At 36.1% G+C, this 22,389-nt stretch overlaps 1 protein-coding gene across 9 annotated transcripts in view; it reads left to right on the forward strand.

Annotated features, from left to right (window-relative positions):
- Window positions 1–22,389, forward strand: part of TAFA5 (TAFA chemokine like family member 5) — a 467,230-nt gene that overhangs the window by 213,516 nt on the left and 231,325 nt on the right. For all 9 annotated transcript variants that reach the window (XR_008508408.1, XR_008508409.1, XR_008508410.1 and 6 more), the window contains one exon: window positions 12,315–12,464. Coding sequence is in view for 5 of the 9 variants with exons in the window: in XM_036400615.2 (XP_036256508.1) it covers window positions 12,315–12,464 (150 nt within the window). In the remaining 4 variants the exon portion in view is untranslated. The remainder of the gene's footprint in view (window positions 1–12,314; window positions 12,465–22,389) is intronic.

The raw sequence follows: 22,389 nt of genomic DNA on the forward strand, positions 1-22,389 counted from the left end.
GTTACAGAAAATTGATATGAATATCTGAAATTGGGAAGCAGTAGCAAATAGAAACTGTCTACTTGAAATTGCTAGAATAGATATGGTGTATCTAAGGTGTTTTCAAGACTAAAATGTCAACAGCTATGCATACAGGAGTGTAGATACTGTGTGTACTCGTTTATACCTGCAGTGCATGCTAGAGTATTCTGGGATATTGTTATAATCATTTAATCATAGAATGTCTTAGGTTGGAACGGGTGCCTGGAAGGTATCTAGTACAAAGAGAAAAAAAAATAGAGAGACTCTAAAAAAATTGGAGTTGTCATACAGTGCACAGCCAAGTGCAACACTGAACAAGTGTGCCTCTGGTTTTACATGTACCACTGCCTCCTGATCTCAGGGCACTTTCTAACCTGCTGCCATGACTTGTGGTACATACAAAGTCATACAAAGTGAATAGTTCTTACAATAGAGCTTTCAGTTGGCTTAAGAATTCATTTGACTTATGTCCTTGGTTAGAATGACAGTTATTTAAGATGTAACACCAATTTGCTAAAGGACTGGTGCTGGGAGTGTGGAGACTTTTATGCTGCCAGTTCTTTTTTTGTCCATGTAGTTAGTGGTAAAACTTCCATTGATTTTATTGGGAATGGGATTAGTCATTGTGAAAAGATTCATGTTGTACAGAAAATGTACTACTGTTTTCACTTAAGACTAGGGAAGGATTGTTCTTTAATTCATTAGGGTTTAGCAGATTAGAAAAACTGAATTTTGATTAATACTGCATCCTTATGGCTTCAACTCTGGGCTACTGTGAGTTTGATGGTGGTGTAGTTTCACTGCAAACAGTGCTCTATAATCCTGTTAACCAGAGCAAAATGGTTAGCTAGTCCAGAAGATATATGACAACCTCAGAAAATGAATCCTCATCTTTTGATTACCATACCTGTTTAGAACCAAGACTATGTAATCATTGTTTAATACAGTCCTTAAGTTCAATGATAAAAAACACAGTCACTGCTTTCTGTATATAAATAGGCTCATGTTTCTCTTGCAATGTGGTTGTGATGTTCTCCTTATTACAAAATTGCTGTGTCCCTCTGCTGTTGTCCACCTCATATCAGACCAAAATATCCATGTTTATGCATCAACATACAAATAATGTGATGCATAGTTACAGCTGTGATTAATCATTCAGTTCACTACACTTACTTGCCCCTTAGGTAATACATACTTGTGTTGGCCTATTTTCTGTCGAGATAGCCTGCCCAATCTTTGATCTGAATGATTGGATTTGTCTTAGTGTCATAATCACTCTCTCTTTAGCTGTTGCTGTATAAATTCTGATTACCTATACCTAATCAAAATAACTTTATTTTGTTTGAACCTAATACATTTTGGATTTGAGGCATTTAGACAAAAGGTTATATGGCCTTTCAGAAACCCTTTTTTAATGAAATATTATTGCTAGCTTTTCTGTTCTTGTTCCTATCAGCTTATCCTCAGTTTTCATTCAGGTTTCTCTATTGCCATTGGGAAAATTAAAATAAGAAGGGCAGGCCATAAGTGATCAACATGACTATGTATATCTCATATATGTACATTAGTTGCTTGATATCATTCAAGTTTTATTACATCTGGTGAGTGCAAACATTCATTCAATAAATCTTGTTTTACTGCTGTGTTACTCATCCCTGTGGGATCATTCTCCTCTCTGTGAGTTTTATACTTTCTCCTGCTTACGTACCATTACCACAGGAGCACAATATCAGTACCACTGATCTAAACTGAAATATATTCACCAATAGGAAGGCAAAAAATGCTAATGCTTCTCCATTATGTTAGCAGTTTTCCTTCAGCTTTTCCTCTGTTTGAGGAGCATCATTTAGTTACACTCAGTGCTCTTTACCTTGAGAGTTTTCTTTTTGTCCTCTGCTCCAGAAAATTCTGGTCAGTGCTACTTCAGTGTGACCCACGGAGTTGATCCAATCTCACATCTTAGCTTTTCTTATTAAAGTCTTAGCTGATGAAAGATAGAATATAGTTTATAATGGTTTCTGATGCACTTAATCTCAAATTTAAGAGGAAAATTTAGTGTCATCTACCAGGCACACTCAGAACACTGAAACATGGTTTACAGTCAGCACTGTGGTGTTAAAGTTCTAGCAGGTAGATGGGAACAAACAATGCAAAGTATAGCCAACACCAGACTCAGACCTGGCTTTTTTTGATTTTTGCATTCCCTTTGAATTAAGTGGGAAGTCTTACACAGGTAGTTTCTGCTATGAATTTTTCTCTGGGTTGGACTTAGAGTTGTATATTTTAAAGTAAAGATATTGCACCATTGATTATGGTACGATAAAGAGCAGGCTTAATGATCCACTCTGTGTTCTTCGTATAACAGTATTGTGTGAGGAATCGTGGAAAATAGCTTACATCTTATGGTCAATATCAGAAGCAATGCCTTCAATGCATGATCTTCAACACACCCTTCTGTGAAGAATATCTGTATGTGTATATGTGTGTAAATTTATGCAAGTTTGCTTGTGTTTAGAAAACTTAACTACAGTCTATTCTACATCTTAGAAAACATATTTCATGATGATACACCATGAGTAATAGCAAATTTAGTTCATCAAAATGGTAAGCAAAATGGTGTCAGGCCTCATTTTTATTCCTTTTTATTAAGGACCTTGAACTAAGGAAGTATTATTTATTAGGCATTCATTGGGAAATTGATGGCATAATTTAACTTTTTATTAGCTAGTAAAACTGATAAGCAGTACATAAAAAGATGAACTTGCTTTAGAGGGAATAATAATAATAATAAATGTTCATTTAAAGTTTTTAAAAGGTCATCAGTGTATAAAATCTTTGTGACATTGCTTTCTATAATATGAGCATATATCATGCCATATAATTTTTGCTTCTGTTGATAGATTTGTTTGTGTTTATTTTGCAGGCACTAAGTCCAGAAGAAAATGAATTTGTACAGTTAAGATATTTTCAGGTTTTCAGTAACTTGAGATTAATTCTACAACTAGTGTGAACACACATTATGTACTTTCTTTAAGCAGAAGCCCCTCCATATGTTGTAGAGTTGAAATAATGGAGTTGTGAGTGTGCAATGGTTGAACACTTAGGTGTGTAAATGGAAGGTATTGTTCCTGGTTAGTGGGACACAGGAGGAGATATTGTGTATGTCTCTAATCTTGAGCTCTTTACTGATTGGTAAAGGTGGGTGGGATGACAGTCGTCCTCGTTAACTGTTCTCTCTTTGGGTAGCCTTGGATACATGAGCAACTTAAAAACTCTTTTTCTGACACCCTCCTCTGAGTTGTGCAGAAGAGAATCTTATCCCATAAATGGTTATATTCTTGGAGGACTAGAAATAAGGATATAAAAATCATGGATTTTATCCATGAAAACTTTTCATTTCGGCATGCACCTGTTTCATAAGTCATTTTGAGCAAAACAGATAAAAATGGAAAATGCAGCAGTGAAGCTGGCCCAGATAGAAAATCACTCCTCCAAGTCTGCAGAACATCTGAGAATAATAGCCAGCATACTCATGCTTCTCTGTCACACTTGCGTAAAACCCTGTTCCCAAACTTTTAAAATGAAAGCCATCACTCAAATTAATCAGTTAAGAAGCCTGGTCTGAAGTTCACTCCTTCTGGTTGGAGCTGAAGTTTTGTATTAGCTTAACAGAAAGGACATAATTCTTTTGCATACTATATCTGTCTTTCTAACTTACCTTGGTGCTGAACCTGCAGTAGTGGGGCTTGTGTGCTGAATGTAGCCATGGGCTCAGCAGAGCCCCGGAATGAGGGCCTCCCTTGTGCCCTGCTGTACACGTGGAGGAACTGCTCTGCTGGGAGCAGTGACAACAGGGAGGGCAAAGCAAGAAGAAACATCAGACACAGCAGGGACTAGCTGTTCTGCTCTGGTCCTGATGATGTGCTTGAACTGAGCACTCATGCTAGCATCCAGATTAGTTGAACACATGCACCATAAACTTCCTTTATGATCACTGCAGACACACAACAAGAGATGCAAATTCTGCCTGTTGGAGCTTTGGGCTTGAGAATCCTTTGTCTTCTCAAGATTCCCAGCATGAGACTGATTTGGATTCATCCATAATACTTCTAATTAATATAATATATTTTCAGTGGGACTACTTCTTCTCAGGGATAGTAAGGCATTAAAAATTGTTGAGTTTTGTTTCCTTCTTGGACAGCTTCCTTTTTTTTTTCTTTTTGTTTTTTCCAGTGTTTACTTTTGCTGTGTTCCTAAGATAAGTTTATATTTCCCTGTGGTTATGTGTGAGCTGTTGTACCTATATGTTCACAGCAAGTGCAGCATAACCATGTCTTGAGAGACTTTATTTTAAATGGAGAATGTTTATGGACCTTTTCCATGAACAAAAAAGATGGCAAAATAATTGCCTTAGCTACTAGAACATTTTGTCTGCTATGTAGTGACTTCAGGGTAAGCCTGCCATCTAGATTACCAAAAAAACAACTGCATTTCAGTGCCATTACTAGAAAGAAAATATTTTAGGGTTTTTTTGTCATCGTCTTTTGAGAAAAGGGAAGAGTAATGTTACAGGCAGTAGTGAAAATAAACAGCCTTATTTTAAAGAAATCATTTAGACCTACTTAACAGGAGAGTAGTTTATGTACTGTGATAATAGTTGTCCTACAAAAATGACAGAAAATTTTCATAATCTGAGTTTTTTATTCATACATAGGTATGAGTTACCATATGGCATGTTAACAAGGCTGGATAGTGTTAGGTAGTTGTTGTCTTCAGCTGCTTGCTTTGGCCTTCAGGTTTTGAAACCTGCTACAGGCACGGAATAATGACACAGTTCTTTTTGCTTAGGATATAACTTAGTTCCTGGTGGATGTTAATTAGACTTCGGGGTTATTGTTTTTGCAATTTAAGGACTGAGACAAATCAACGGGATTCAAGAAAACAAAATTTCAGTATGTTAGTTCTTTCCTGCATGGCCCTTACTGGACCAAATTTTACCCAAAACCTGCTCACCTTCTGAACTCAGAATCTTGCAGTGCATACCTTGATACAAGCAGGATGGCTACTTGTATGATGAGTTTTTAAAGGCTGTTCATTTGTAAGTAGTTTCAAATCCTTCTAGAATAGCAATCAGGTAATCTTAGGATAACGGTTTGATAGTGCAAAGGAAAGCCTGAGAAGTTAAAAACACTGTTTACCTGAGCAGCTACATTATATCTACTTCTGATATATGACTTTATCTGCATGTTCTTTCAAACTGATTTCATGCTCCCTGCAGTGACATATTTTGCTAACACAACAGACTTGTTCCTTCCTGACATACAGCTTCTGGCTCCAACAAATGTCAGTAGCTTTTTAGACAAACCTGTGCTTTTTATCCCTGTCTTTCTCAAGAGAAATATCAGCATCCCTCCAATAACATTTTTTCCCCTATGGCTATTATGTTGGTTTTATAAACAGACTAGGTTTATTTTACATGTAGAGGCTGGTAAAGACATAGAAGGATTTTTTTCTTTTTTACTATTTCTTTTTTTTTTTTTGGTTTTAATTTTCTTTTCCATTTTAATTTTCTTTTGCCTTTTTTTTCCCCTCTCCTTTTCTTCCATCTTTTTTTAAACATCTTTTAATATTTTTTAGGAAAGTAATAGAATAACAGCCACTTCCTGGCTTATGCAAATAAGCAAAGCTTTGTTCAGTCCTGGATTCCTGCAGTTATTTCCTTTCTGTAACCAACTGGGGCCTCCAGAAGCAATTAACTAACCCCTTGGAGCTGCAGGTCCTCCTTGGAGCAGCTCTGTGCAGCTGAGATTTGCAGTTCACACTGACTTACACAGAGGCAGAAATTAGTTGAAGAAAAAGGACTCAAACACCTTGTCATTTCTACATATGCAGTATGAAATATGTTTTAAAGTAATAAAGGAGGAAAAATTGGTTAGAACTAAGTTCCTATGTAAAAATGACTTGTTTCTATATTTATTCATACATCCTTGATTTTGATCTTTTCCTGGTCTGGAATTCCCCTTTGTGTACCAATTCTGATTGAGAATCCCATTTGGAATCTGAAATATTGCAGTTTGTTTTTACTGCAGTTGGGTTTTACATTTATTTTTCTTTCTCTTGTGTTTTTAATAGTCAGATAGAGGGGAAATTATTCTTAATTATACAACAAAACATTTAGCAATTACATGAAGTAGCAGTATCAGGTGCAATAAGTTAGGGCATTACTCTTATCTGGAAAAAAATGAAATCTCAAAATGGGCCCTGAATGTATCTTGAATCTCCACAGACTTGATTTTCTTTCCTGTGCAACCACTTAGAAGACTAGGATCTATCTTAATTAAAATTTACTGCTTATTTCAGAATGGAGGAGCTGAAAACTATTTTCCTAATGTCTGTGCTGTTTATGTGCTTGAGATGGCTAAGTGGTAGTCTGAAAATTGCAGTAAGATTAGTAATTACTAGGGGGACATAATATCATAATATACTGTTTCATTGCAGTGGAACTCTGAAAAATTAAACTAAATATTTAAAGGAGAAGGCATTAATCATATTTTTCTCATTATTCATAAATTTTACCAATTAAGTTCTACAGTGATTTTTTTTCTTCATAAAATGGGCACTCAAGCCACACTTTTTAAGACACATCTTCTTCTTTAATACCACTAAAATTCAAAATCACTTCTTTTAAGATTGAGAGGCTACAAAGATCACACTGTAATGTTGACTCTCATCAAGTATTGCTCTGAACCTGTAATGAAGTAAATGTAAGGAATCTTCCGGAAAGACTGTACTGCTTTTTACTCTAGTGGGAACCTGTGGGTTACACCAATAGATAAGGATTATCTAAATTAATTAGTTTTTTGTTTCATCGGTCTTGTCTTCCACTGACAACATAATCATACCCTCAAGAAAAACTGGTAAAGACTGTTTTAAACAGGTTGTCTAATTCTACTCGCATGAAGAATTGTTTAGTGTAGCCTTGTTACTTAAACAGACAAAAAATTTGTTTCAATGAAATGAATATAAGATCCAAAATGGTATATGAAACATCTTGGTAAGAAATGCTTTTAATGTCACTGACTTTGAAAAGATGAAAGGGAAAAAGTTTATTTCCTTAAACATAATCTATTAAAAAATTAAAATGCCTTTGTATCACATAAGTTAACAATGGAAACAATTTTCTTATTTGATAGTTATTCTTGAATAGTGCAGATTAATTTGAAAAAAAAAAAACTTTTCCCCATACTGACTAAGCCAATTCTGCTCTTATTTACTTTATTACTTTATTTTAAATATTTTTTTCCCCAGAAGCATCCTAGAACCTGCTCTTAGTTAATGCTAGTTGGATTTTCACAGATTCTACTATTGCAGCTTAAACATGAGTTTGGTTCTTTGAGGAAAACCAATTCCTTGCCATAATCTCCCTCATTATGGACTAAAGTTTAAAAAGAAAAAGTAATTGGACTGTCTGGAATTGGATCATGTTCAGTGTAAGAGATCTTCTTTCAGGATATTTTCTTTGAGGAAGAATATATGACAAAAATTGAGTTCCACTTAAACATATGCTTTTTATATTTTAAATTGAATTATATTTAAATATTTTTTACTCAGGTTAATGTCAAACTGCAGATAATGAGTGACACTAAGTACTTCAGTTCCCCCTTATTTTAGTAGGAATTGTTGATCCTCAGCTCTGCTCAGGGGTTGGCATGGCTCTGTTGTCAGAAAGACTTCAATATTGTAATAGAAAATTACTGAATGTATTCCTATGATCTGATTTTGAAACAACTCCTGCATTGTGTTCACTGACAAAAGCATATCTGAATCCAGCCAAGAATTTTAATACCATCTAACTTAATGCATTTTGAACTAAAAGAGCTTGTGTTGCTAGGCATCAAATTGGTGATGCATGGAAAAATTGTTCACTGAAACCATAATATAAGCCTGCATGTACAAATCACAAGTAGGTTTTCTGGATGAGCATGAAATCTAAACTCCTGGAAAAATCTGTATATATAGATCAAGACTTACTTTCACTGTACCTACAGATCCATTAATTCATAATTTGATTTTGTTTCTTTAAATGAATTAAAGGTAAAGCCTTCAGCTTTACAATAAGCATAAATTTAAAAAAAATCTTTAACTTAATTTCTGTAGTTAATGTTGATAATTAAAGAAATAATTTTTAGCCACAGAATATTAAAATATTACCCAAGTATCCTCCATGTAATGCAAATATATCTACTATTTAAGGCTTTTAACTATTGCAGAAAATACAGATCTTTCAAAAATCTTTGTTCTTTCAACAATGACATTTAGTTTACAGAAGAGTCTTAGTGGTAAACATGAAAAATGCCCTCTGTTCTTAAGCTTTTCAAAAACAAATTATTTTATTTCAAGAATGCAAGTACTATAAAAAGAGCAAAATATGCTCTTTTTACCTTGAGATATTTCCTGCACATTTGCTAAATACATATGCCTATACTCATGATTCCCACACTTCCATGAAAATCTCACAAAGAATAGTTTGAGGACTGATCACAAATGGATTTCATTTAGGAAAAAAAACCAAAAAAAGTGATGTATACAGCAGTTACTGTAAACAATTTCAAGATACAAGCCAAGAGCTCAGTCCTTTTTACTTAAAATTTTAGCAAGTTGTGTTTTTTTTTAATTTTTGTTTACTTTGACTTGCATTTTTAATTCAGAATCCTGTGTTTTTCCCTTTTTCTGAAATAATTCCGTATAGAAGCATTCGTGTTTGTGGTGGGACAGAGTGGGGAGAGACCTACTGGCATTTTAAGAATGCAGTGCTACACTATAAAGCAGCATTAAAGAACTGAAACTTTTCTCTATTTAGCAATCAGATGGTGACAACAGAAAATCAAATAAATTGCCAGTGAGGTCTTAATTATTGGATTAAAATTATAAAAGATATATTTAACATATTTACATATGTATATTTAATAACAGTAGCAGTAACAAAGAAATATCTACTAATTAACTTGGAAAGCTCTAGTTTTATGGTACTTCTGAAATAATCTTCATATTTGCTTCATAAAACAGTAAACCCAAAATTTTCTTGGAAGAAAACTTTTAGACAAGGCTAGTATGACTCTATTCTTTAATGATGCTTGTATTTTTTTTCCACCAAGATTATTTTGTTTAGGTTGGAGGGTGGTGAGTTGCTTTGCGTGTTGCAAACACATAAAGAAAATATAATGGAAGTGTGGAGCCTTTATGACTGTTCATGGACTGTGGCTCTTAATCTCTCAACTGGAAAACTCCAGTGAAACTCCAGCCATTGATGCCTAGAGATTTCTTCTCTGGCTTTAGGAGTGAAGTGGAGCATGTTCAGAGGCTCACCGATGAAGAGCCTTTTTTCATTAACATCTCTGAAAGAGGTCACTGTGTTAACTTCCCTGAAAATGAAAGGCATCCTAATTTTTGCAATTCAGTACTTGCAAGAAGCATATTCATTTAGTTCCATTACTTTGTACCTTATATTTCTAGATTAAATTGCTAAAAAGCCAATGTAGCACACGTCATTTAAGTGTACTCCTGTAGACTTACCATTCCACCTAATGAAAGACAGAGAGGGCATGTTTTACACCAGGATGACTCTCTCTCTCTGGAGATGGCCTTCCATAACCTTAACTAATACATTTCATGCTTTACAGCCATCTAAAGCCAAGTAACACTGGATGTACTCTCTGCTGCAGTGCTTAATATGCTTGCAATCTTTGCGGCCTGTGACACAATCGAGAGGAAATATTTATGTCATGTATGTAAGAGCTCCTGTACCTCTACAACAGCTTACAATTTTCTTCTGCTATAGAAAAAAGAAAAGCAACAGACAAAATTGTATAGCAATTACTCTTGTGTAGGTATCCTAGTTTTCAAAATTCATAAAGAAAATTAGGTTACTATGCCTGGAAGAAATTATCATTTCTGAAAACCAAAGCAGAACTAAAATTCTACAGGTCCAAAAGCAGAAAATGCCATTAGCTGTTCTTATTGATACTCATAGCTTGCAGTCCCTGGAAAACTCATTGCCTTCACAAATTATCTTGACATAGAGCTTCGTTGTTTTTATTCTCTGATTATAGTCATTATTTGCCTTCACTGTGCTGTAAGTCTGGTTCCTTTCCTCTGAAATGAGATTTTATACAATTATTCACCTAGATTGTATGATTTATCATAGCTTTTAATGAAAGAAATAGACTCATGGATAGTTGAGAGTATGGAAAGCTGTACACTTACATGTCTTACTTATGCTTCCACTTTTTTGTGGCCTAAGGCATCAGGATCTAAATACAATTCTCATTATCTTTTTTTTTCACATGATCTACCAAGACAGCTATATTCCTTAGGAGCAATACATCTCCTACAACCCAGAATGAAATATGTTAGCACCAAGGCAAATGATTTGTTGTTTTTTTTTTCTTTTTTTCAGTTCAACATGTTTGAGTGTAGCAGGATCTCCCTTGTCTTTTACTAGAAAATTTTGTGCCACTATCTTTCTTGCTAAACCTTTGCATCTAATCCAATATTTTTGAATGAATAAAAAAAAAAGCAGCATATAACAGAGTGAAGTCCTCTAATTAATATGTTTATCGTAAGACGTTTTTATTAACAGACTGAGTGGAAAAGGGTAGAAACACAGGACTGACCATAGCTCATGAGTCTAGTTGCCAGCAGCCCTTAAACACTGGGGTGATAATGTTCACTATTGTGAATATAATATATGTGTTTATAAGTGCCTAATGTATGTTACTTACATATGTCATATATTTGCAAGAATTTGTAGTACTTTGTTTCATACCCATCTTTGAGATCTTATTTTTTGTCATTTTGTAATTCACTGCACTGTAAGAGTCATAGAAACATAGAATTTAGGTGCCTTAGCAGTGAATGAGACACAATGCTGGTGACAGTCTGCGATATTTTGCTGTTCCACACAACAAGCATTTTAACTGCTTCTGAGAAGAATAGACTGGATAAACTTGTATTCTGAATGAAAAAAAAAAAGGAGTATAGAAAAATATCATTGCACCTTTTGACTTAAAGGCCATTCATATATATTTCAGGTTGATTTGGTTTTATTCTTTTAGTTTTGATGTTATTATAGAATTTTTGGTTTTTTCTCTTTTTATTTCTACAGCACAAAATGATTTACTGTGACTATTATTTAAACTACATTTTTTTCTAAAAACAATATGGAATTTTTCTTTTTTTTAATAAAAACTAAAACATGGAAAGCTCGTGATTTGCAGATGGTGTTGCACATGTTTACTACTGCACTATAAAGTCCAGAAGTTGTATGTAATGCAAAGTAGTAGTCAGGAATTTTTTTTTTTTGGTCTTTCTACACATTGACATTCAAGAATGTATCTTTCCTGCCTGTAAAAGGTAATATTTTGGTATTCTACTAGCCTAATATTGGTTGTACCAGATGAAGTGCATTGCTTTAAAAGTATAACATTAACTTCAAACTAATGTTATTCATAAAATAATTTTTTGGATTTTTTTTTGTTTGTTTGTTTCTCATAGCATAGTCCACCTATTCAGAATTAGGTGGTTTGAATTTTAGTACTTAGGAAAAGCTATCTATATTGGACAAGTCAATTAAAAGGACAAAGTTGGACAAGTCAATTAAAAGGAAGTAATTACTGAGCTAAGGGTGTGGTGTCATTTAAGACTTTTGACAGTTACATAGTAAATTTAGTAAAAGAAAAAAAAGAAAATAACAGCTACATCAAATATGAGTAAATAAGAGAATTAATTACCTTTCAGTTCAGATGAAGCAAGAGCCAGAGGACTGACAGTTTGTCAAATGTGGGCATGCTTTGAAAGGCTTTTTCCTTCAAAAAGCAAAACACAAAGCAGTTAGGACTTGATTGTATTCATGGAAATTTGGGGAAGTTTTTTTTTCCTATATGCTTTATAATTTCTTTTCTGAAAGTATGGAAAGAGCATACCATTTAAATTCCATTGCCGTGAAAGTTTCTTCATTTACTTAGCCAACATAACTAAAAGTAACCTGTGTAACCTCAACTCTCTGGCTTTTGTGGAACAATAATTATTTTCTGACAGAACCAGTGTGCAGGGTTTTCATATGTCCACCACAAAGAAAAATTGTATGTCATCTCAGTTTTATTATATCCATTGGCTGGCTGCCCATTTGTTGTGGAGTGTCTGCTGTGACTTAGGGCCGTGGCTCTATTTGGCTGTAATAGATTTCCTGTAGTGCATTCAGTGACTCTGGTACCTGTTGCTGGTTTTTTTTCCAGGTCAACTGGCTGCAGGTACATGTGAGATTGTTACTTTGGACAGAGATAGCAGTCAGCCCCGAAGGACTATAGCCCGACAAACAGCTCGCTGTGCATGTAAAAAAGGACAGATTGCCGGTACAACAAGAGCAAGGCCAGCATGTGTTGATGGTAAGAAGCAAAAATCTATTCAATCAGTGTCTGCCAATATAAGAATTGTGTCTCACAAAAAAACCCCAAGAAACCATAAAAACCCTATAGAGAAAATTTTCATGTTGTCCCAACTAACAATGGCAATAGCATTGAAATTCAGCCAAAGGAAAGTACCTGACTACTAGTATAGATATTACAATTTCATTTTTTTCATTGGAAATTTCACTTTTTCTTTTAACTTGATAGGCAGTTGAATGTTAAGGGCATGGTGCTGTTATATTCTGCATGTGATTACAGAATCAGCAGTGAAATGGCATTCTTTTTTCCTCTACTTCTTTTCCTTAAGACATTAAAAAATGCTGCAAGCAAGCCTCAAAGGTCTTATGCCACTGGGAGGCTAATGTGACTGCTCCTGTGTGATATTTAATGCTGTTGAAGAAAGCACTGATGCTATAATTGGAATACAGTATCTGAATGTACATCACATGTCCAGTATTTCTTCTCTCTTTAAAATGATATTCTGTATGATTCACTGCAGATGCACTGATAGCATGTAGCTGGAAAACTGCTCACATACAGGGAGGTATGAAAATGTTTCACTTTGAAATAATATTTTGAGACAAATGAAATTCTCTGGTATTTTAACAGTGGGAGAGTTAAGAGAGGTCTGCCTTGCAGGGCTTTTAGCAAGCATTAATATTAAAAATGAAATTGGAGACATGTTGAAAATAATGATGTAGAATTATATGTTTTGATCTAGTCTCCATTAACAGAAGTAAAAAAAAAGTATGCTTATGTATAGAACTATAATAAATATGGATTAGCTCTGAATACTGGCTGGTTTAAGTCCTCAGATAAAAATATTATGGAGAACACCCTACTGTTGCCTCAGAATTTGGTCTTACCAGTGATTATCAAAGACAGCTCAAAAGGAGATTTCAGAGACAACCCACAAAGCTAAATATAGAACATCATGCACATTCTATTTTTGCATTTTTCTTTCACTGTTTTTCTTATTCTGTAAGATAGTTTCTTAGCTGTCTCTTTCATAATATAATACTATATCCAGTAGTTCTCCTTTCATGTTTTGTTGTTAGATCATAAGATATAATTGCTTAAGAAAGGAATGATTTTATTATGTCATTTATAGTTGCAACTTTAGGAAAAATGCTTACTAACTAGCAATTAAAATATTCAACACATGTTTCCTATTTTAAAACAGCAAAGTTCTAAGCAAGAAAAAAAAGAATTCTGCACCAGCTGGGAACAAAATATAATTTTTCATCAGTCAGTTTTGGCCTATGGTTAGATTGATTTGCTGTAACTTGGGTATCCAAAGGTAGCTGCTAGCAACTCCAGTTTTTCTTTATGCCCAATAAAGAGCAAAATGGACGTTCTCAGAGTAATTTATCTCATCTTAACTCCCTAGGATAAGTCAGATGCATCACTCTCTTTTACACACTGTTTTTCTGCCTTGCCTTGATACACCTGTTAGTGTCTTAAGATGAAACTTAGCTGGAATGTAAATGTCACTAAGACATGACTGCACTTCATCCTTTGATTATTACATTAGATTGTTTTCAAAATATGGAAGCTTTGAGTTAATTTGATATTTGAAAATATTTTTTCTTTCTTTACTTAGTTTTTGGGGGAAACTCATGAAGAAAGTCTCTTTCAAATTCTGATTGTGCTTTCAATGTGCTTGATCATCATTTTATGAAAACAGAGAACTGAATGACAGGATCCATGGTTTGAGATCATGTAGTCAGAGAAGGTTCTTAATGTAATACTTCACATTTGAAAAATAAGTGGGAAATTCATCAGTTGAAAAATAAAACTTCCCTTGAACATTTGTGTCTAAATACCATAATTATTTTTTTTAAAGCTGGCAAGGAGTCACATGGAAAACATGAGGGATAATGGGTACAAATTTCTTCTGTGGGTATTCCAATTAGACAGAAAATGGTAATTTTTCAAAATGAGAAAAAACATCATTTGAAACACCTCAGGAAACTGGTGGATTCCCCAGTATTGTACACTTAAGATTCAGTTGGACAGGGTGCTGGGCCATTTTGTCTAGACTGGCATTTTTGCCTAAAAAGGTTGGACCAGATGATCCTTGAGGTTCCCTTCCTACCTGGTATTCTTTGATTCTGTGACATATTAAGATATAATAACATGTTTTTTTCATTATTTTCTGAAATGTTTATAATTAGGATGTTGAGCCCTTTGCTAAGAATAACTACAAGATATGTAGGACATGCTACTTTATTTTCCTCAGCACTGTTGGGGATGTTTTGTAATCAGAGCTCAAAAAGGTTAGTAGTACCTAGAACTGTATATCAGGTTTCCAGACTAAAATGAAGGCAAAAATCAAACCTTTGATCAGGAGGTTTTTGTCATGAATGGAGTTAAAAAATTAGTTTTACATAACTTCAACACAATTACATAGGAAAGAATAAACAAGCATTTTATCTTGTCTCTAACCTTCTTGCAAGTAATGCTGGCAGATAAATTGGCCACTGACTGACAAGTATCTATCTGTGAATTTACCAGGTTCATAGTTTAAAGAATTAACACTGAATTCTTCCATATTTTTATACACATTTCTGGAGTAAATTTTTTCAAAGCTTTATTCTGAACATGACATGAATGCTACATAAAATTATGTAGCAGAAAGCTGGTTTTCTCTCCAATATTAAGTCAAACACTTGTAGTTTAGGAATGTAACAACCAAATATAATTGCTGGGTTGTTTTTTGTTTTTGTTTTTTTTTTTTTTACAGTAAAGAATCCCATTTTTTGAAACAAATCCTTCCCTGAGCTTTCTTAAATAGGATGAAGAATGTACTTTTGCAAATTTGTCATCATCTATATTATAGTTGATGTTAAGTACATAATTGCTATTTGACATTTAATTTTTGCTGTCAAAAAACCCTCAAAAATTTGGTCCATTTCATTCTTACATAGTCTTGATTTTGAAGAAATTATTTCAAAAGTGAAGGTGGACCTTAGACCTTTAATGCAAAGTTATATGTGAAGGAAGCAGGCGCAGTAAGTGTGACCTGCTAACCCAATAGTGAGAAAATATTAGCTAACAATTTCGTTGCATCTTCTAACAAGAGAGTGGTTTAAGAATTCAGCGTCAAAGCTGGTAATTTTTACAACCTTAAAATGGATTATGTTGTACCTTGCTACCATTTTTACAATGTTCAGTGGAGAGAAGCACCTTAGAATATATTCAGTTGTGTAGTATATTTCCTGGAGCTTTGAAATGCAAGTGTCAATTCTTGCAGCAAAAGGAGTAGGTAATTTAAGGGCTCTTAAACTTTACAAACATTGGATGAGATTGCACTTGTCAACATCGCTCTTAGAGTAAGTCCTGAGTTGATTATCAAAATCCACTCTGCTTTCAACTGAAGGTTTTTCCTAAGAAAGGAAACACAGTGAATGTCAGATAGATAAAAATGAAATTCTTAGAAATGGAAATAGAGTGTTTAGAACTTGGTCTGAGCAGTACACGAAGAACAGAGATTTTCTTATATTTCCATATGATGGAGAAGGTTGATTTGATTTGTATTTTTTTCTAGCAGTCTTTAACTATGGCAGATTGCTAATGTATTCTGAAAAAAGGGTATCGATATTCACCCTGATTTAAAGCTTGATTTAGTGTTGATTGCTTCATTTCTACACCCACAGAGTCATAATGTATATTTGGCATGTTTTGTTATGATGTAATTTTTATTCATGAATGTAGGGTTTGTGATATTATGACAGTGGTTTGCCTGCATTTTTCATTATATTATTTTATTTGCAACTGGTGTTCCCTAGTCCCATTTTTGAGATCAAATTCCATAGCAATGACCTCAGTTGCATTAGTTTGATAAGATATTTTATTCAACATAACATCTGGTTTATGACCAGTGTAATTTCCCTGTGTGTCAGTTAAGCTTCATCAGTTTTTAAGCTGGAACCAGTGAGAGATTGGAAGATAGCAATTATTCTTTAGTTTTGTTCAGTACCTTTGCTAATTTAAATTTGTTTTAAAGCAAGTGATGAAAAGTCTTTGATAAAAATTTGTGGACAGATGCACCCATGATTTGGGTTCTTTCACAAGAGTTGTATAAATATGAAAAGATTTGTTATGCCAAAGCATTTCTTTGAATACAAGGATAGTATCCTGAGAAGTGTGTAAAGAACTTTTAAGTGTTTAATAATTCCAGTACTTATGTAGAATATATATTTATTGGTAAATGAAATAAATTGTAATTTTGTTCAGAAAATAGAAATCATTGATGAGAGGAAAAATGGTATGAGAGAATTTGTTTATTTACCTGAGAAAATTAGGATGGCAATTATTAATTTGCTTACCTGAATTCTGTGATTAGAAGATTCTTATGCTCTGAATTTGAGTACCAGTAACTTTTTTGTCCACTAAGTGCTATGAAAAATTCCAGGAGATCAATCCCAATATCCAAAAAATCTTAAATTTGGACAGTTGTAGGTCAGGTAAGTGAATTCAGAGTGTTCAGACACCTTTTGTTACAAATCAAAGTACAGTTTGATTGGTCTTTTGTGTGTTTGTTTTTTACTTTTTATAGTTTTAGTAATATTTAATTGCTTTTGCAAACATTGTAGCAATATTTGTTTTTATAGGATGTTAGCATATATAAGTTGTTCATACATTATGATTAACATGCTTTTCGGTTGACATTGATTGATTTTGTTTAACACAGACACTCAGGATCTACAAGGAAGCCACATTAGTTTCAATCAATAATTCCCTGTTCTTCTTATTATCTCTGGGACTCTATAGGGAGGCGTAGGGGTCAGAACTGATCATTAATAGAATCCTAGGTCATGCACTTCAAACAAAACTGCTTAATAACTGGAAAGCTTCATCATTCTAAAGAATCTTAGACATATTGCAGGGAGCAAAGAGAAAAAAAGGAATCAGAACTATAATTACTAAAAGAAATGAAAATTTTTGCTTTCACATTTAGAGTATTTAATATGCTTGTTATTGCAATATTTGTTATTTTATACTTATTTTATTGTAGATTCATATTTCAAATCTTCCTTCACTGTAGTTATACTTAATTGTATTTAAGAAATGTCTCTTTAAAACAAAAACCAAAAGGAAAACTAGTATGCATATCAAACATATTTTTCGACATGGCTTGAAGAAGTAATAATATTTTTTTTTCCTTTCCTCATCACAACTCCCACATATGCAATCACAAATGCATCTGTATGTATAGATGCACCAGAGCATGTACAAAGCTTTATTTTCTTTCAACTACCTCTAGAAAATTCCATCAGAACTTCAGATTTTCCTAGTTACTTATATGGAAGTAAAATTTTTTCTATTACTCATCAGCTTCCCTTTCCTATGCATGCAGTCTGACAATTTCCACCTTGCAGGTCACGTTTCATTTGGAAACACACAGGAAGTTTCATTTCAGTTACTTTGCTTTCAGCTCCAAACTGAGGACAACATGTGACATTCCAAAAGAAGTTGAGTGAAATTTCTTGTCTCAATAATATCACAAACTTAGTAAAATCATGTAAGCATGTTCACATTGAATACCTTTGTTCTCTGATAATGAATGTCAAGTGTCAGTTAGCGACTGAAGTGTTCCTGGGGAAGAAATGCCGCTGTTCAACCTTAAGACAGAAATTGAGTAGTGTTAAATGGAACATATCAATAGCTGCACCATCAATGGCAACAAAGATGTGTCTATAAGAAATACAGGGAAGAAAGTTAGCTTTCCTCTCTTGACTGAGAATGCATAAAAGGAGTAATCAAACACATGACATAAAAAGCAAGCAAGCAATGAAAAATAAACCCAAAGCCCTGCCAAAGAAGGTGGCACACAGATTGATAACTACCCTAAAGGAATACTCTAACGAAGAAGGGTAGGTAAGGGTTTCATTATGTTCTGAAATATTTGGTACCTAAACTCAAACAACAGAGGACCCATCTTGAATACTGTGGCAGTTTTGGGTGCCTCAATATGAGATGGACATCAGGCTGTTGCAGTGAGTCTTGGAACCAAAATATTGGGGTTAAGATCCCAATATTGCTGGGTGGAACATGCCTGGGCTCGTTGGCCTTGCTGCTGGACCAAAGGCGGCAGCTGTGGTGGTCTCACCTCAGAAACACCTTTGGCTGGCTGGGTATTGCAGCTGGCACTTGGGACAAGTCCAGGCAAGCAGGAACTCAGGTTTGCCTCTGGTGGAAAGGCTTTAGGCGATGGTGAAGGAAAAAGGAGACGGGTCCTGCTGGAGGGTTTGATCCAGAGCTTTATTCCTGGCACACAGACCTCTGAACGTTGCGACAGCTCCAACAGAACCAAGAACCTCGTGGTCCCCGTGTCTTTTAATCCTGAGGAGAGGGGGAGGGAAGGGGTGGGAGGGGGGAATTCTCAGGGGACAAGTGCCACCTGGATGGCCCAGTGTTGCCAGGGCTGAGAGACATCTTTTGGACTTCGCCAATCACACGATGACCTTGCTGGAATGTTAAGATTGACGGACAGCACTTAGCAAGGGGGCAAGGGGAGGGAAGGGAGAGGTTGTTGGCACACCTGAGGGAGGAACTGGGATAGCTGAAACAGGCTATTACATCACACTGCAACAGGAGAGTGACCAAGATAATGAAATGTCTTGAGGGCAAGACTTAACGAGAGGCAACTGAGGTCACTTGGTTTGTTCAGCTTGGAGAAGTCTGAGGGGTGACCTCATCTTAGTCTACAGCTTCATCAAGATGGGCAGCAGAGGGTAAGATCCCATCTCTTTGGTGACTAGTGTTAGGACTCAAGGAAATTGAGTGAAACAGCATCATAGGGAAGGCAGATTGGACATTTGGAAAAGGTTCTTCACTGAGAGCATGGTCAGGCAATGAAACAGGTTTCTTTGGGAAATGGTCTCAGCACCAAACTGGTGCCTCACCAGTGAGCCAGGACTGTTGGTAAATAATAGGGAGTGTCTTCACAAGCTCATCTGCCAACTCCCTCATCACTGTGGGATGGATCCCATCTGGTCCCATAGATTTATGAACATCCAAGTGGCTCAGCAGTTCTTTGCATGCCTGCTCTTGGATAACAGGGGGACCATTCTGCTGCCTGACACCATCTACCAACCCAGGAGCACAGCTGTCCTGAGGACAAGCCATCTTCCCACTAAAGACTGAGGCAAAGAAGGTATTAAGCACTTCCACCTTCTTCACATCTCAGTTACCAAGTTCCCTTCCGCATCCAGGAGAGAAAAAAGGTTGGTCTTACCCTTCCTTTTGCCATTTAATTTATTTGTAAAAACATTTTTTATTATCCTATACAAAAGTTGACAAATTAACTTTGCGCTGAGCTTTGGACCTGACCCTCCTTCCAAAGATGATACATCCTATTTTTATTCCTATGTTCCTCTGAAACCTCATTGCCCATCCAGGCTGGGGTTTGCCTCATCAACTTATCTTTTGGCACACAGGGACAGTCTGTTCCTGTGCCCTCAAAGTTTCTGTTTTGAAGCACACCTACCTTTCCTGGACTCCTTTGTTTCTAAGGCCTGCTTCCCAAGGAACTCACTGAATAAGTCTCCTAAATAGGCCAAAGTCTGCCCTCCAGAAGTCCAATGTAAAAGTCTTGTTGATGCCCCCCCTGATTTCACCAAATATCAAGAACTCTATACTTCCATGATCACTCTGCCCCTAGTGGCACCCAACCACCACATCTCCCACAAGCCCAACTCTATTTGCAAACAACAGATCTAACATAGCCCCTCCTCTAGTGGACTCACTCACCAGCTGCAACAAAAAGCTGTCCTCCACACACTCTAAGAACTTCTTGGACTGCCTCTTTTCTGCTGTATTAAGTTCCCTGAAGATGTTCTTGTAGGTTAAAGTCACCTACAAGAACAAGGGCTGGTGATCCTGAAACATTCTCCAGCTGCTTAAGGAATAAGTTGTCCATCTCTTCTTTCTGACTGGGTGGACAATAACAGACTCCCAGTTGGATGTCAGCTTTATTGGCCTTCCCCTTAATTCTTACCCACAGACATTCAACTTCATCGTCATTAGTTTTAATACCCATGGCATCAAAAGCGTCAGTATTATAAAGGGCCATGACTTCACCTCTTTCACCTTTCCTGTCTCTTCTGAAAAACTTGTAGCCATCCAGTGCAGTGCTCCAGCCATGTGAGTCATCCCACCATGTTTCCATGATGGCATTTACATCATAGCTCTGCTGTTGCTCCATTGCCTCCAGCTCTTGTTTGTCACCCATGCTGTGCACATTAGTATGCATGCACTTCAGCTGGGCTACTGATTTCACCCCTAGCTCAGGCTCACCACCCTTGGGCCTGCTTCCAGACAGCCCAGCTGCATCCCCTTCCCCCTTCAAACCTAGTTTAAAGCCTTCTCAATGAGTTCTGCTAGTTCATGAACTAACTTTAGTTCATGAACTGGACTAAAATCCTTATGCCTTTAACAGAGAAATAGAGCCCATCCTGTTCCAGCAGGCCAGATGCTGTAAAAGTTGCCCCATGATCAAAGAACCCAAAATTCTGCTGATGAGACCAACCCTTGAGGCACTCATTGATCATGTGGGCTCTCCTATTCCTTTCATAATTTTCCTCTGTCACCAAAGGGTCTGAGCAAAACACTACCTGTGCTCCTGCCCTATCAACCACTTGACCCAGTGCCCTAAAGTCCCTTTCAATTGCCCTGATGCTCCTCTTTTCAATCTCATCACTGCCAGCCTGGAGTATCAGCAGTGGGTCAGGTCAAACCTTCAATGAGAGGCTTGAATGAGCCCAGGAGCCTCTCAGTAACATCCTGTACTCGGGGCCCAGGGAGGCAGCAGACCTCCCTGTGGGTTGGGTCTGGTCGACATATGGGGCCCTCTGTTTTCTTCAGAAGGGAATCACCTGCCACAATTACCATTCTTTCCTTTTTGATTTTAGAGGTGGTGATCTGTCTGACAGATGAAGCAAAATTTATCATCTGGTTTAGTCTAGGTCTGAGAGGAGCAGGGATTGGACTTGATGATCCTTACAGGTTCCTTCCAGCTTGAGATATTCAATCGTTCTGTGATTCAGTGACTGGACCTGGCATAAAGCTGCAGACCAACATTTTGCATAATGTTAGTCTTTTCCACAGAACAGTTCATTCATAGCAGTCAAGTAGCAGGGAGTGAGTACTGATCACAGCTTACAAGTTGGGCACAGTATAGACTTATGGTAAGGGAAATAATGCCAGGATAAGAGTGGATAAAATGTCGTTGAAAATAAAATACTTTTTGTACTTATAACAAAGACCTGGAAACACTTTTCACTTATAAGCATCCTACTTCGAGGCTAAACCTGGCATCAATATACTATTTCAAGTGAAGAGATGGATGCCTTTTTAAATTATAGGGCAGGGAAATATTTAGGAAAGCAGAATTATTTATGTGATTTGGAAGGTGGCCAGGAACCAGGGGTTAGCACTGATACTGTGCAAAGAGTGCTGAGAGAACTTTAATTGCCTCTAATGTTTAGTGCCTTGCTTTCACATTTCATCTGAAAGACAACACCTTCAGCCTCCTGGTGTTTGATTGGATGCATTAGTTCATCAATGCTAACAGCTTTGTTTCCTTTGCTTCCTTGACATTCCTATGCAGCCACCCATGTAGTCTAATCCTCTCTCATCTATGCGCTCTGATGGCAGTTCCAGCACAGAAAAATGGTTAGAGGTTATGTGACATCAGATTGTGAAACCATTTCCTGAGGAAGTGACTAGAAGCCTAATTACTACAGACATTTTAAATTGAAGTGGACAAAATAACTAGAGAACATATTATGCATTAGCATAAGCATGCACTGAATCACTGGGTAGAGTTTTCTGTGCTTGATATCTTGCGGCAGGGCGCTATCAACAACCACAGCAGTCTGATTGCAGTCTGATTCAT

This window comes from Molothrus ater, chromosome 5 (assembly GCF_012460135.2).
Source record: "Molothrus ater isolate BHLD 08-10-18 breed brown headed cowbird chromosome 5, BPBGC_Mater_1.1, whole genome shotgun sequence".
NCBI lineage: Eukaryota > Metazoa > Chordata > Aves > Passeriformes > Icteridae > Molothrus > Molothrus ater.